The sequence below is a fragment of the Drosophila miranda genome, chromosome XR (genome assembly GCF_003369915.1).
Source record: "Drosophila miranda strain MSH22 chromosome XR, D.miranda_PacBio2.1, whole genome shotgun sequence".
Classification (NCBI taxonomy): domain Eukaryota; kingdom Metazoa; phylum Arthropoda; class Insecta; order Diptera; family Drosophilidae; genus Drosophila; species Drosophila miranda.
The window spans coordinates 19,422,297-19,437,332 of NC_046674.1; the positions used below are offsets into that span (position 1 = coordinate 19,422,297).

At 49.0% G+C, this 15,036-nt stretch overlaps 2 protein-coding genes across 2 annotated transcripts; one reads left to right on the plus strand and one right to left on the minus strand.

The window, feature by feature from the left end:
• Window positions 1–547: 547 nt before the first annotated feature.
• On the minus strand, window positions 548–5,799 carry LOC108151233 (dynactin subunit 1). Its single transcript, XM_017279731.2, has 4 exons — window positions 5,691–5,799; window positions 5,452–5,520; window positions 3,940–5,371; window positions 548–3,542 (listed from the first exon to the last, which is right to left on the minus strand). The coding sequence occupies exons 3-4, from the start codon at window positions 5,272–5,274 to the stop codon at window positions 1,089–1,091; spliced, it is 3,789 nt and encodes a 1,262-aa protein (XP_017135220.1). The 5' UTR covers window positions 5,275–5,371; window positions 5,452–5,520; window positions 5,691–5,799; the 3' UTR covers window positions 548–1,088.
• A 397-nt stretch (window positions 5,800–6,196) lies between these two features.
• Window positions 6,197–9,428, plus strand: LOC108151234 (G patch domain-containing protein 1 homolog). The gene is made up of 3 exons (XM_017279733.2): window positions 6,197–6,352; window positions 6,415–7,845; window positions 7,914–9,428. Exons 1-3 carry the CDS (start codon window positions 6,295–6,297, stop codon window positions 9,350–9,352), a joined length of 2,928 nt encoding a protein of 975 aa, XP_017135222.1. The 5' UTR covers window positions 6,197–6,294; the 3' UTR covers window positions 9,353–9,428.
• Window positions 9,429–15,036: the final 5,608 nt, after the last annotated feature.

The window sequence follows — 15,036 nt, forward strand, 5'->3', positions numbered from 1 at the left end:
TCCTAGATCACCGCATAAAACTTTTCCTTTAACAGAAGGTTTTCTCTTCAACGTGCCTTCGTTTCTTAAAAGCTAAGATAGCGCAAAGAATCTCGATTGTTCCAAGTTTATGTGATCAGGATATATAAAAATGTAGGTTGAAGCGGAGCGGTGCGAAATTTCGAAATAAACCTGTAACAGTGTGATATCACAGGAATCTGGATTTGATTGATCTTTCTCTAATAGTCTCTGAGAACGAATAGGTCCCTAAACTCATCAATTAGCGGGTAAAATGCGATAGTTCGACTCAGAAGCACCGGAGGTGGAGGGCAGTGTAGCGAACTTACTAAAATCAGTTAGTCTTGGCTCAGATTTGTTCGGAATAGCACCCAAAATTGCTCCTTATTAAAGTCTCAAAGGCTCTCCATTTTCTATTCCTCAATCCGGAAGTAAAAATGAACAATAGTCTTGTTCTTGTTGATTGGTTTATTAGTTCTTAATATTCCCCAACAAAACACGTCCATAATTCATTTTTGTTCATACAACAATCAGCAAAATATATTTATACTTGAAATATATATATGCAGAAGTATTTATTGATCACTTCCATGCGAATAATCTCTGTTTTAGTTGTCTCTTTCACATTCATATGTACTCGTGGCTCCCTTCGTAGCGGAACCCCTAGATAATACAGGTATTAGTTCGACTGAGGTTAGTTTTCAGAAACAGATGGTTTGTTAAGAGATAAACACGATAGGTTTACAGACTTGGGTATTACTCTTTAAGTATATATATAATCTTTATAGCTTGTTTTATCTTTATACAAAAAACATAAATTAGTAAAAGTAGAGTTACAATTTTCAGTTTCAGTTGCTCTTAAACCATTCTGTTTGGGAGGCCATCACATGTGCAGAGGTGCGGGGGAGAAGGGGTAGTCTTGAGGCAATCGCTGGGATGGGAATTCAAAGGGTGAATGAAGCTTGAGTTTCAGTTAGGATCCCCCAACCAAATTTGTGCTAGCAATACAAATACAATTCTATTCTATTCCGATTTCCCCTGGCCTCATTATCGTTCCCGTTCACGTGTCCGTCGCTCGTTCTTTTGGCGTCTCAAATCTGCAGGACGCGCTTCACATCGACGGTAGGAAAGGACGCAAACTGGCCACGGGCTGCCCGATGGGGCTTCCTCTGGAGGTACTCTGTGAGGATGTCGGAGGCCAGCTGGGAAGCTTTCGAGCTGATTTCGCCCTTGAGCGGCACCGGCTGGTGGCGTCGCTGAAGGGCCACCGTGTTGAGGCTGCCCGAGGAGACGGCATCCTTGGAGCGCACCTGTAGCAGTGACAGCACCCATGCGTGCTTCATCCTGGTCAGCTCCGACTCCAGGGCGTTGATGCGCTGATCCTGTGGCTGGGGTACATGGATGGGCTCGAACTGTGCGAGCTTCACACGCATGTCCTGGGCCTGCAGGCGCAGCCGTTCGTTCCGCTCGTGATTGAAGGCGCATTTGAGCAGCTGCACCTCCTCGGCCACCGCTGGAGCGGTGCCGGCCGGCGTGGAGTAGCTGACATTGGTGCTGCCGGGTCCGGCGGAGGCGGCTGTGGATAAACTGTGCTGGGAATGCGAGTCGGAGGATTGATTCTTGCCGGTGCTGGTGTTCAGCTTCAGCTTGTCCCGCAGGTCGCTCTTCTCGCTCTCCAGGGCATCGATGTCGCTCTGCAGATGATCCATGGTCTCCTCGAACTCCTTCTCCTTCAGCGACAGCTGCTGGCGCGTCTCCTCGTACTGATGCTTCCACTTGTCCACCGCGTGCTCGTACTCGTTCTGCAGCACGCTCAACTTCTTCTCGGCGAGATCCTTGCGGATCTGCATCTCGCTGAGCTCGTTCTGCTTCATCTTGGCGGCCAGCTTCAGCTGCTTGATGTCCGCCTCGCGGTTCTCCAAAGTGGCGGACAGAACGTTCTTCTGCTCTAGCTGCTTCTTGATAAGCTGCGCTCGCTGGATGATGGGCGTGCTCTGGGCTGCAGTGGGACGCTGTGGTCCGCTGCCGCTACCACTGATGCTGGTGTTGGCTGCCGTTATGATCTCGTACTCCTTGTCCAGCAGGTGCTGGGCAATGTGCTGCAGATCCGTGTTGGCCTGGGCCAGCAGCGTCTTGAAGTTGTGCGTGGGTCCGCGATCGTCCTGCTCGTAGATGCGCTCGCAGGCGGCGGACAGGAGGGACCAGTACTTGTCCTGGGGCAGCGTATGTTCCGCGGCATTGTCGCTCTCAATGTTGGCCACGATGGCGGCCAGGGACTGGCGGGTGGCCTGGTGCATGGCGGACATGATGCGACTGATGTTCTGGGCCAGGGCGCGCATCGCGTCCACCTTGTGCTGGGAGAGGCCGCACTTGATCACGTGCTGGTCGCTGGGCAGGCGTCGCTTGATCAGCTTCACCTGCTGCCTGATGCTCTCCATCTGCTCGTTGAGGTACTGAATCAACAGCATGGAGTCGCTGGTGGCGCCCGCCTCCTGAATGATCACCTTGGCAATGGCCGTGTCATTGAGTATGCTCTCGCAGGCGGCCCCCAACGAGGCCACGCAGTCGCGGATCATCTGGATCTCGTTGAGGAGCTGCTCGCCGGCCAACAGCACCGAGTTCATCGCATTAAAGAAGGCCACACACTTCTCGATGTTGTCCGTGGTGCTGTTCTCGTCCAGCTGGTTGGACTTGAGCAGCTCGATGATGCCGTCGACGATCTTCTCCTGGGCCACCATCTCCGGCAGCGAGCTGCCCGCCCGCAGCAGCGTATCCGGCTGGCAGCTGTTCAGGCCGTACAGGATCTGGTGCAGGGCGCACTGCAGATTGTGGATGTAGTGCATCAGGCGGCACTTGAAGGTGTACTGCTGGACAGCATGGCCCTGGGTGACTGCCTCCCGGGTGACGGCCTCCACGGCGGGGAAGCGCTCACGGGTCTGCGACACCACAATGCCGCACTTGAACACGATACGAGAGATGAGCAGGATGACCAGAATGGAGTCGTGGTCGCCGCCGCGATTCATGAACGACTCGGGCATGAAGGCCGTCAGCATGTGCACGTGCTCGTTGGCCTGACTCAGCTCGATCTGGCGCAGCTGGACATCGATGGCGCGCGTGTAGGCCTTGGACTCGGCGAACATCTGCTTGTAGTCGATGGTCTCGGTGGCCAGCTTGAGGCTAGGGTCCTGCAGGGACTTGTCCTCATTGCTGGACGTCCGCTCGCGCAGCTCCGTCAGCTGTTCGTTCAGCTTCTGGACCAGCTCCCGGAACTTGGTGATGGTCTGATCGCGATCGTAGATGGTCTCTATGGCCGCATCACGCTCCCTCAGCACATCCTTCTTGGCCCCATGGGCCAGGTCCAGCTCCTCGCGCAGATCCAGCTCCAGCTCATGGTTGCTCTCCACCAGCTGCTCGTGCACCTCCTCCAGGGCCTCCAGCTGGCTGATCTCCTCCTCCAGCAGCTTCAACTTGTCCTCCAGCTCCATTTTCCTCTCGGCCAGCTGCTCGACCATCTCCTCGGCACCAAGTGCGGCATCGACTTGTTCCTAGAGGAATACACGAAATGGTATTTAATACACATATCCTTTATAATGATGGTTCATTCGGGGGACCATTACGGGGAAATGTGAATAATTTTGCCTGAACGGGAGGAGGGGGGATCGTTTAAGAGATATACAACAAAATTTACCTCCTTGAATTATTGCAAATATGTATTATTATGCGGGCCAGCGAAAAGAAAGGTAAACGTAATGGAAAAAGTTGTTTTAGATTTTCCACGAAAATTCTTAATCAACCAAAAGCAAAGGGAAAATTACATAGCAACGAAAGCAGCGAACAGAGCCAAAGGCAAGCCAATAAGGTGCAGGAAAAGCCATGAATATTCTTGGGAGTGCCAGGATCACACAGAGGAAGAGAGAGCTTAGGTGTAAGTTTAAGGATCACCTGCAAGTCGGCGACTGTGGCCTCCAGTTCATCGATCTTTGCGCTCAGCTTCTCCTTGGTGCGCTCCAGCTCGGCCACCTCCGAGCGCTTCATCTCCAGCTCCTTGCTGAGTTTCTGTATGTCGTGCTTGTCGTGGGCCGAGAGGTCCCTTAGGCGGACCAGCGTGTCCTTGAGGCGTATATTCTGCTGCTCCAGCTGCTTGAACTCGTAGGTGGAGAGGCCGCCGGTGGTGGTGCCATCGGCGGCGATGTTGCCGATGGTGCTCTCCGCCTTGTTCTGCATCTCGGAGCGGAGCAGCTCGAGGTCCACCTGCAGCTCCTCGATGCGCTCTTTCGAGGACTCCAGCTCGAGCTGGAGGGTGTCTGCCTTCTCCTCGGCCATTTCCTTGTCCAGTGTGATCATCTCGACGCTGTCGGAGAGCTCGGCCATTTCCTGGGCATGCCGCTCCTTGGCCTCAATGGCGTCTTTGGTCTCCTGCTTGGCCCTCTGCAGCTCCTTCTGCAGGGAGGCCTGGGCGGCCATGATCTTAGTGCGGAACTCCTGCAGCTGCTCGAACTGGATCTTCATCTTGTCGAACTCGCGCATTCGCTCCTTATCCTCGTTGCGGCGCTGCTTGAGCGTCTCCAGCTTCTCCGTGAGATCGGCTAGCTGCGTCTGCAGTTCCGCACTCGTTTTCTGCGACTCCAGCAGCGCGGCTTTGTCCTCCGACGACGACGTTCCGCTAGGCTGGGGCAGGGTCGTGAACGAGGGCGAGCGCATCGGCTGGGAGGGCGTGAACTGCGGCTTCAGGATCTCCAGGAAGCCCGTTTCTACGAACGAGGCCCGCTTGGAGGAGGCATGCGAGCCGTTTCCACCCACCACTGCCGCTGTCTCCGCCAGGGAAGTGCTGGAGGCCTCCCTGTCTTTACTGCTCTGCGGGGCCAGGGACTTGCGTGGGCCAATGCTGCTGCTCGAGCCGGTCCGCTCGCTCAGGGACGCGGTGAGTTGGGTTCGTGAGCCTACCAATGACTGCCGACTGGACGAGAGTGAGGTGCGTGAGCTGCTCAGCCGTGCCTTTGTGGGTTGGGCCGTGGGCGGGGTGAAATCGGGAGTGCCGGGCGCTGGGGCCACCACACGCAACTGCGTGGGCCGCACAAACATGCCGAAGTTCTGTTCGCACTGAAAGTACTGCTGGCCCCTGACGCAGCCGTCGTTCTTGCCCTTCGGCTCTTCCAGCACGACACCAACCCACTTGCCGACGGCAAAGCTGGTCATGCCAACGTAGGCCACCGTGCCGGACAGATCCTTGCCGGTCAGTTCGACCCGGGCGCCTACCTTGAGGTTCTTCTCCGACATATTGTCTGACGACTCTCTGCCTGTGCCCGTGTCTGCGTGTCAGGTGGCCAGGATTGGGTGCGAGCGTGTGTGGGTGTGTGTGAGAGCGTTATGAATGCTGTTTGATGATTTTGCAACAGGTTTTCACATTAGTTTTTTCTGCCCTGCACTGATAGTGCTCTACAGGTGGCTACTTACTTGGGAGCAGTTGAATGCCTTTGCCGCTGTTCAAGTCAAACGTCTAAGCTAGCAAAAAATGGCCGTCGACTTTGAAGAGAAAACAGAACAGAAAATGTTGACATCATTAGTCACCCATACAGACGGGGGCCCAGGCAGACAGTGTACTGCCTTGGCCTTACAGAGTGGTCTCCGGCTGGGTGGATCTTGCTCCACCGGCCCCCTTATGTTTTTCCAAGCGCTGGTCGTCACCTGCTTACCATTTGCAATGTAATTTTGTTGCAGGCAGCCTAAAATTGCAATAAAATCGTGTTTGTAAAATATTTGCAGTGTTTTAGTGTGACCGTTTTTGAAAACTAAAGATGAGCGTTGTTTACGTGCAGTGACTATTTTCACGTCACGAGTTCATGTCGTGACTCTACATGTAATTACATGTGCTGCAGTTGTGTTGGATTTTTGTAAGCTATGTATAAGAAATAAGCAATTAATCTTGTGTGAAATACATGTTTTATCTAATTTTAATTCTTCATATTCGAATAATCTTAATCATTTAGTTCTGTAGAATATTGTTAAGCTGGTGTACCATTGCATAGGAATGTATAATACAAAAAAAATATAATAAATGTAGAACGTAGAATATAAATATTATCTCACTATAATTCCTCATTTTTTATATTATATATATTATTTAGTGAATTGTTTAAATAATACGTTAGGAATGTTGCGAAGCAGTCGCAGCTCTTCGTGAAGAGTGAACAGGTTGGCAGTCCACTCAGCTGTTTATTATCTGTGCTGTGTGGACACACTGTTTTCTGACCCAAACAAATTTTAACGAAAATAAATGTAATTTTTGTTTTGCTTAAAATGGATGATGAAGAATCCCTGCACCGCTTCGGCACACCGCTTCCACCGCTGGAGAAGGGTAAGTTTTTTCGCCAAGCCATAGGATAGAAAATAACACTTTAAATACACATCTTCTTGCAGACGTAGTGCCGGCCAAGAAGCCGCTGGCGATTGAGGACCAAATCGTAAAAGATGAGAACGGAAAGAGGCGCTTCCATGGCGCCTTCACGGGCGGATTCAGTGCCGGCTTTTGGAACACGGTGGGCTCCCTGGAGGGCTGGACACCGAAGACTTTCAAGAGTTCGCGCGCAGAGAAGGCCACTCCGAGAGCCCAACAGCGGCCCGAGGACTTCATGGACAAGGAGGACCTGGGAGAGTTCGGCATCGCGCCGCAGGGCATACGCACTCGCGAGGAGTTCGCCAAGGAGAGCGAGGAGGAGCAGCGCACGGGCCAGCGCAAGAGGAAACTAATGCAGCCAGAGCAGGTCGGTCCCATTCCAGGGGTGCCAGTGCTGGAGCACCTGCTCCGCCCAGTCCGCGACAAGGTGGCCATGAGGATACTCAAGAGCATGGGTTGGAAGCCGGGCCAGGGCGTGGGTCCCCGCCAGACCAGGAAGGAGAAGCGTCTGGCCAGCGCCAGAAACAAGCGGGAGCAGTATCTCCTTGAGCACTACGGAGCCGAGGGACTGCCCAGCCTGGATCAGCTTCAAAACGCAGATGTAGAAGAAGGAAACGATGATGATGATGATGATGAGGATGATGAGGAGATCACCTTTGCCCCCAATGACTACGAGCCCATCTTCTACACGCCCAAGGAGAATCGCTTCGGCATGAGTTACTCCGGCCTCAGCCGAGACCCCATTCTGTCCAAGTCGTCCTCTTCCCATCCAGCAGCTCCCATGCAGCACATCAATCTGTTCGGCCAGCTGGAGACGCAGCCCAAGCAGAAACAGCTCTCCATACGAGGCCAGGCCTTTGGAGTTGGTGCCTTTGAAGAGGAGGACGACGACATCTATGCCCGCGATGACTTGACACGCTACGATTTCTCCCTGGCCGACAAGAAGCCCAAGCAAAAGAAGCTCCAGCACGTCCAGCAGCGCCACGTCATCGATGGCTTCAGCGAGGACAAGTCGGGAGCAGCCCTGCAAAAGTCCTACGCCATAGATCTCCCACGGGACTTTAAGCCCAGGAACTGGCTGCAGCGGCGCAGTCGCTTTGAGCCCATGGACAGCGAGCGGACCAAGAAGCTGGAGGCGAGGAATGAATACAAAAAGACAGGCCTCGGCAGGCACGACCTCAATCCGGACCAGCGGGCCCAGCTGCTGGGGGAACAGAAGAGCCAGAAAGAAGAGCAGCAGCAGCAGCCGCAGCCGCCCAGCCGCAATCCCTTCAAGGATCGTGGCAAATTGCTGGAGCTCATAAACGCCAAGTCTGAAGGCTTCACCAAGGGTGGTCTGATAACCGAGGAGGAGCTTCCCAAAGCAGAGACGGCTGCAACAGCGATGGCCAAGCAGGTGAAAGAAAACAATGCAACGATCCAGGAGAAGGCCGTCCTCAAGACCAAGGATTTGGGTAAGTAAGAACGTATTCGCACTATGTACCTCTTCTAAATCGCTGTATACCTACCCTCCCTATTGCAGCCTCTGCGACTCCCTTAGGTGGCTTCAAGCCCTTCCTGGCGGACGAGGCCAAGCAGGAACGCTACGATAAATTTTTGGACGCACAGCTCAAGACAGATGCGGAGATAACAGAGTTCCTGGCCAACATGCAGCCGGTGACGCTTTCCCTGTGGGATCGAGAGATGGAGAAGAAGGAATTCATTCAGGCAGCCAAGATCTATCGACCCCTGAATGGGCTCATGTACGACAGGTTCGTGTCGGAGGCCACCGTCCAGGCGGAACAGGCCAAGGAGCAGCAGAAGCCGCCCGAGGAGCGGAAGGTGGTCATGGAGCGGACCAAGACCATGTGGAAGCCCGCCTCGCTGCTCTGCAAGCGTTACAACATAGCCGAACCATTCGGTGGGTCCATGCTGGAGCCGCCAAAGGAGCTCAAAGGAAAGCCCAAGATATCAATATTCGATTACCTGGAGACTTCCATCAATAGCAAGGCCGATTTTCAGACTCCAACGATCAGACCCAAGCACATGGAGAAGCCCAAGCCAGCTGTAGCTTCTTCGTTTGCTTTAGCTCCCTTAGCCCCTCCAGCTGCTGTGGCGCCTGAGCCAGAAAAAGAGAAACCTGCTCAGAAGAAGGAAGAGGAGCCTATAGTCAAGGCAAGTTTTGTGCCGAGGACTCCCTTGGAGCATGCTGTCGATGAGTCCCGGGAGAAACCCATTTCGGAGAAGAAGGATCTGTTTAGGAGCATCTTCGAGGATAGCGACGATGAGGAGAAGGTGGCTGTGCCACCTCCTCAGATAGCAACATTGTCCACTCCGCAGGAAAAACTGGCTGCAATTAATGAAGCTTTGGGTCTGCCCTCGACCTCGGCTGCCTCGGCGGCAACCTTGAATGTTCTGAGAAATAATTCACCGCCGCGCGGGATCTTTGCGGCACTCTTCAAGCCGATAGAGGAGGCCGCAGCGCCTGCAAAGTTCGCGCCCATCGAGGGGAACAAGCTGAAGATTGCCTACAAGTCGCGCGAGGAGCGACTGAGGAACGACAAGGAGCTGGCCATGGCTCAAGTGCCAGCCGAGGATATCTATGGACCCAAGCTGCCTGGAAAAGGGCCGCCTCCAAGGACCCAGGAGACCGACCATGCCGAAGTTGACCTCGAGGCGAAGCTTCAGCATCTATGGCAGAAGCACGCTCCTAAGAAGCGCTCTGCCGACAAGTGGGTGGAGAAGAAGACTCTCTCGTCTGACGATAGTGATAGCGATAGTTCTAGTGACACATCTAGTTCCTGCTCTGCCTCGTCCCCTCGCAAGGCCAAGAGATCAAGAGTCAGCAAATCTAAAAAGAGCTCCCACCGAAGCTCTAGCTCGAAAAAGTCTAAGAAATCCAAACAGAAATCAAAGAAAAAGTCAAAGAAGAGCAGCGACAGATCAAAGCCTAAAGCGAAAAAGAAAAAGAGCAAGCATTGAATGTCAATATTAAATAAAAGAAGTCTCTTCTTAATCAATTATGCCACTTAATGGTTGGACAAACACTTCCCGAGCACTAGAAGGTTTAATCCATATTTGTATTGGGCGGTTTCACCATTTAATGTTCTTTGCGGAAAGTTTGACTATATCATATATGTACAGTGTTTTTTATAGCGTTTCATATTTTTTTGAAAATGAATACCTATTATTTTTTTTGTAATATTCGCATTATTTATTTTATACCCACGAATCAACTTGAGTAATGGACAGTTCCCAGAAGGTTTATATACTTTTGATAAGTATTTCAGCCCTGTCGATCTAGCCATCTCTATCTGTCCTAGTCCTAGTCTCTCAGTCCATCTCAGTCTGTTTCATGAATGCACAGATTAGAGCCCTGCATGAACGGACAACTTAATGCAAACAGATTCGTTAGATGCGAACGAAACTGGCTGATATCAAGCCTCTGTGCTGGGTCTCGGTATCGGTTTTTAGTAATTCTGGGTGATTCGAATATAACTGAAGCCAGGATTCGTTATGTAGGAACGCATTAAAGGGGCATGAATATAGCTGTGATTTTACAGGTCATTCGTCGAACTCCGCTAGATCCGCTATGTCTAACAAAAAAAACGATCGGTCAACAACCAAAAAATAGTTGTATTTTCGTTAAATTCCGAACTTTATACCATAAACATACAGATCTGTCATCAAAGAATGGCCAGACAACATAGTATAGTAAGAAAAACTGTTCTTGTTTCAACAGATAAACCAGTAAACTTTCACATTTGTTTTGAAGAGTGATTTTGGATACTTTAGTAAGATTTAAGTTCACTATTTAATTTCCCTAATGATTTTCTGTGCAGCTTTGAGGTATGCCTTAGCGGAAAACCTAATCTACGATATTATACGACACCTTGCGATATTCCCTACGTAATGTGGCCGCTACCCCTACGATAGCATGCATCTCATTATGAAAATCCCATTACTTACGATGTAGCCGTTTGATCGCACCTCTGCCGGCTGTGAACACAGGTATACCGTAAAAAGGTGTAATCAGGAAAGGTAAGGCACTCGCAAAGGAATGCACTCTTTTGTCATATCGTGGGAGTGCTCTCAGCGAATGCCTCACCTTGAATTGAAACACCTTGCGCTCAGGTAGATCGTATGGTTAAATCTGAGCCCAGACAACGATCACTCTCTCTCTCTCTCTTGATTTCGCTCTCTCTTTCTCGCTCTCCCTTTGTTGGCCGTGCTCTGCGCTGTGCCGTGGAGCCAGCTTCTCGGGCCTGAAGCTGAGTTTTGGCCGCTTTGTCGCAGATACGACAAACGCGTTGCCAAAGATAGACGAGTTCGCTCTCCGCTTACGGTTACGGGCAGCAACAGCAGCAGCAGCAACAGCAACAGCAACAATAGAGCTATCATCTTGTCGGGGGATTGCTGGTGGTAGGGTGCCGAGTGGGGGACGACGCGGATGCGGAGCGTGGCTCGTAATGTCTGCCAAAGCGTAACGAACGGTTTTTCAGTGCTCAAGACAACAGCAACATCATATCGTTAATGGTATTTTCTGTTTCGTGTTTCTGTGTGTGAAAAAAGTGCACAAAAGTGGCCCCTAAAAAGAAAAGCGAAAAATATAAAAAACAACAACAACAGAATGAGTATCTAAAAGGTATACAGCGAATATTGAAAATACTCCATAATATAATGGAAATGATTCGAAAATCGAAACCGTATGCATTCCATGGTAATATATTTCTAAAGAAATAAAGTAAAGGCCATAATAAAATTGGCATTTACTCACCTGCAGCGTCCCTTTGCCCATGTGTTAGTGTCTAGCTAGGGCTGTGCATATGTGTGTGTGTGTGTCTGTGAGTGTTCTCCTCTCCTTCTGCGTGTGTGTGCGAGTGTGTTTGCCGTTGCATAGCTGTAAACCAGTTGCCAATTGCAACGTGTTTTGGCCCAAAAGAGAGACAGACAGCCAGCAACAACAGAAAAACATCAGAAAAACCCAACTAAAATTTATAACTAGAAAACTGTCAAGTTTTTAGGGGAATCCAACACGGAAAATGATCTTAGGAAATACAAATGCAGGGATTGTAAACCAAAAAAAGGAGTGCAAATATCAGTTGCCTTTGTTGTAAATTCCAAGTTTTTTTTTAAGTTTTATAGTGATTGATTGAGATCATTCGGTTAAGTGTAATATAATTATATAAAGCCAAGCTTAACAAGCTTTTTGGGACTCCAAATAAATCAAGTAGCTCTTTTTCAATCCCATCCTGCACTCTTTGATCAGATTGATAATACAAGCTTGTTCCTAGATAGATAACTACTGAATGAACATACTTTTAGGACCCGAAACTGATTGATTCTCTGCGTGGCAATGAAAGTTAAAGGAAAAAAAACTTTGGCAACAACTGGAACTCATCAAAAAGGCAGATAAATGTGTATCAACAATTTTCTATAAAATATAGAACTGCTTGCGTGTTCCTCCCAGAAACACGTCCGAAACGAGTGCCAAAGTGACAGAGAAGAAATCGCACAGACACAATCGACAAAAAATAGTGGAAAAAACAAAAAACAATAAGAACAAAGCTTAAGAATATAAAAAGATTTAACATGGCCATGTTTTTGCCTTATTTTTTTGTTTTTTGGCTAATAAAGCAATTTGATATCGTAAGGCAAAAACCTGAGAGTGAGATCATGTCTGAGAGCGGCAGCCAGAGAGAGAGATATTGAGAGCGAGATAGAGAGGTGAGGGCCAGGTAAAGAGAGAGCGTGCGCTCTCACTCAGCTGTGCTCTGCTGGAGCGTTACCAAAATTGAGTCTTACCGATTTGTAAATATTGACCAGCAACAAAAACAAGTAGACCCATATATCACTCGTACGTACATTTACGTATAAACATGCTTATACCGCTTATGGATACCCAGATCTCCACAGAAAATCTGTGTGGAGGTGTAAAATTTCGCAAAAAGCTCATCCAAGCTGACAGAACAGCAAAAGCACCACCTGAAGAAAAATATCACCTGAGAGAGAGAGAGAGAGAGCAGCGTTGACTGAGACTGCGACTGCAACAGCGACGCGACGCGACTTAGCGCTGGCAGCGCAGCTACGCCCCTCAGCATACCCTTGCAGAGACAGGGTATACGGGTTTTAAACAGAAGTAAGCAGCGACCAAATAAAGATCCCAGTCTAGAATCTAAATATTATAAGCAAAATACGTTCGACATTTCGAAAGCTCCCCTTCCCATCCGAATAATTCATAACCACCTATTATCTTTTTTTAATTTGCTAAAATTCTCGTGACTTATTTTTCCAATCAAATTAGGGCCGCAAGGGTATCAAGGAGTCGTATCACCTCAAGCTGCTCGTCATTCATGTTCTAAGTTTTGTTTGAATCTAAAATGCTAATGAATTGATGGGGTCTTTTATAGTTCTAAGAATTTATAAACAGAGGTTGATAGATACTGTAGACAGAGACAGCGAAAGAGGGAGGAGTTGGCAAGCCAGAATTGAGACCTCAGTTTGCTGTTCTTCCTCTTCGTCTTCGTCTGCCTCTTGTTATGGCGCTTGGAAAAGGGCCAGTCCAGCGCTCAAGGTAATCAAGGTTGATGATCGTACAAGTTTTGGCCAGCCGGAGTGCCCTTAATGAGATGAGAAGGGGAAGTTTAATGCATATTTATGCATATTTATAGGATTTATTATGGCTATTTCAGAGAATGTATCTAAGAGGATATTAGGCACCACTAACAACACTCTTTTGCCGCTCTCTAATGTCTCTGGTCTGGTACCGCAAAAACACCTGATCTTCTTCATATGTATGTGCTCTCTCTCTCGATGTCTCTCTTTCTTCGGCTCTATCTAGGCGCTTGACCAGCCTCTACCTATTCTTTGATTTGTTTTGTCGTTGCACAAACATTTTCAGCATTTTTTCTATTTGCTTGAGACCTCTACCCCCTGCCCAAAGAAGCCGTTCAGAACACGCACATTCCACAGAACCAAACAGAACAGGTAGAGGCAGAGGCTAAAGCAGAAGCAAAAACTAGCAAAAAAAAAGAATAGAATGAACGGAAAAAACTTTCATTAATGTTTTTTTCCTTTGCTAAATATTTCGACACGATCCGCTATCTTTTGTCTCCTTTTGTCTCACCCCCCGTGCGGGCCGCCTGGACAGGGGGTAACTGCGATTACGAGTCGTAAAAAAGAAATTCATCATTTGAGAGTGAGCGAGTGACAAGCGGCGCTGTCAGCGTCGCAGTTCGTCGCGCAGTCGCTGTCGCTGGTCGTAGATCCGCGGCACAGTGGGTTGGGTCGATCTTTAATATTAGAACTGCAAATGGCTCAGACCTAATAGAAGGGCTAACTTTAGGACAAAGCTTCACAGTTTCTTGTAAATAAATTGTACCTAGGGTAGCTGCACGTTGTATGGTACTAGTCGGGTATACAGCATTTAAAATATGTTTTACAAAACTGGACTATTTTTCACCACCTGATTAGCCTAGGACCACTGTGGCGTGGCTCAACTATCGGTCCGAATATCGTAAATCAGTTGCGCGCGACGTTCAAGCGGCTCTGCTCTGCTTTGGTTTTGTTGTTTCTCGGCGCGTCGGTCGCTAGGTCTACGGTCTACGGTCTACGGGCTACGGTCTTCTTCTCCTCTTGGGGGTCTGGAGGAATGCCAGCAATGTGTGGCGTTTGGCTCTTAACTTTTATTGACCGTTTCAGTTACGCGCTCCACTGCGGCGGCTGTCTGTCGCACTTTCCATTGCTATGCGCGCTGAAACGATTTTCACTCGAGTGTTTTTTTTTTTATTTTGTCGCTTTCTTACAGTTTGGTAACGCCGGGGAGCAGAAGAAAAGAAAACTTGAAATTTGTGGCGATACGATTGCAAGTTTGGTCGCGTATCTGCCAGATACATCCGCTTGTCCGGCCCAATTGCACAACCCAAAGAGAAATACATAAATACGATTAAATATAAAACGCGTTGCACGCGTGTGTGTATTCGAGTCTTTGTTCGTCGTTAGCCTGGCCAAAATGCGCGTATCCAACAGACACAAGTCATCATCATCAGCTTCAGCCTCAGATACAGCTCCGGCAACTGCAACGCACTCGAGTCCCCGCAGCACGCACCATCAAGTAATTGCAGCATCTGGAATATAATGAGTCAAAATGTGGCCGATAGTCTGGTGAGTAGCCAACCCATTATCTACCATGTATACATATACCTATGTACACATCTTGTACGAACTAGTATATATGTACCATAACTACTCTGTAGAAAGTAACGGGCCAACTGCATAGAAAGTCATTTTGAAAGCATGTATCTCGCAGGGCCCCAGGCAAGAGGTTTGTTTGGAGTCTTTTGCCCACCAAGACTGCTAATTGGTAGCTGAAACATTTTCGCAACTCATTAGCCTTAAATTGTGGCTGGCCGGCTAGGGGTGCTATAAATGTGCCATAAATATTTAGTGGTGTTAGTTTCCGCACTGAAAATGGAACTAAATATTTGTTTTTCAAATTAATATTTGTGATGTTATTTATAACTTATAAGCTACTATTATTTGCTATTGTATTAGCACTCGTGAATATCCCCGCCATGGTACCTGGATATCACTTTCTCCGTTTCTTCACTTTTCACTCATATCAATCCTCTATTATTTTCATTCCCCTAATGAACGATCTCCATCAT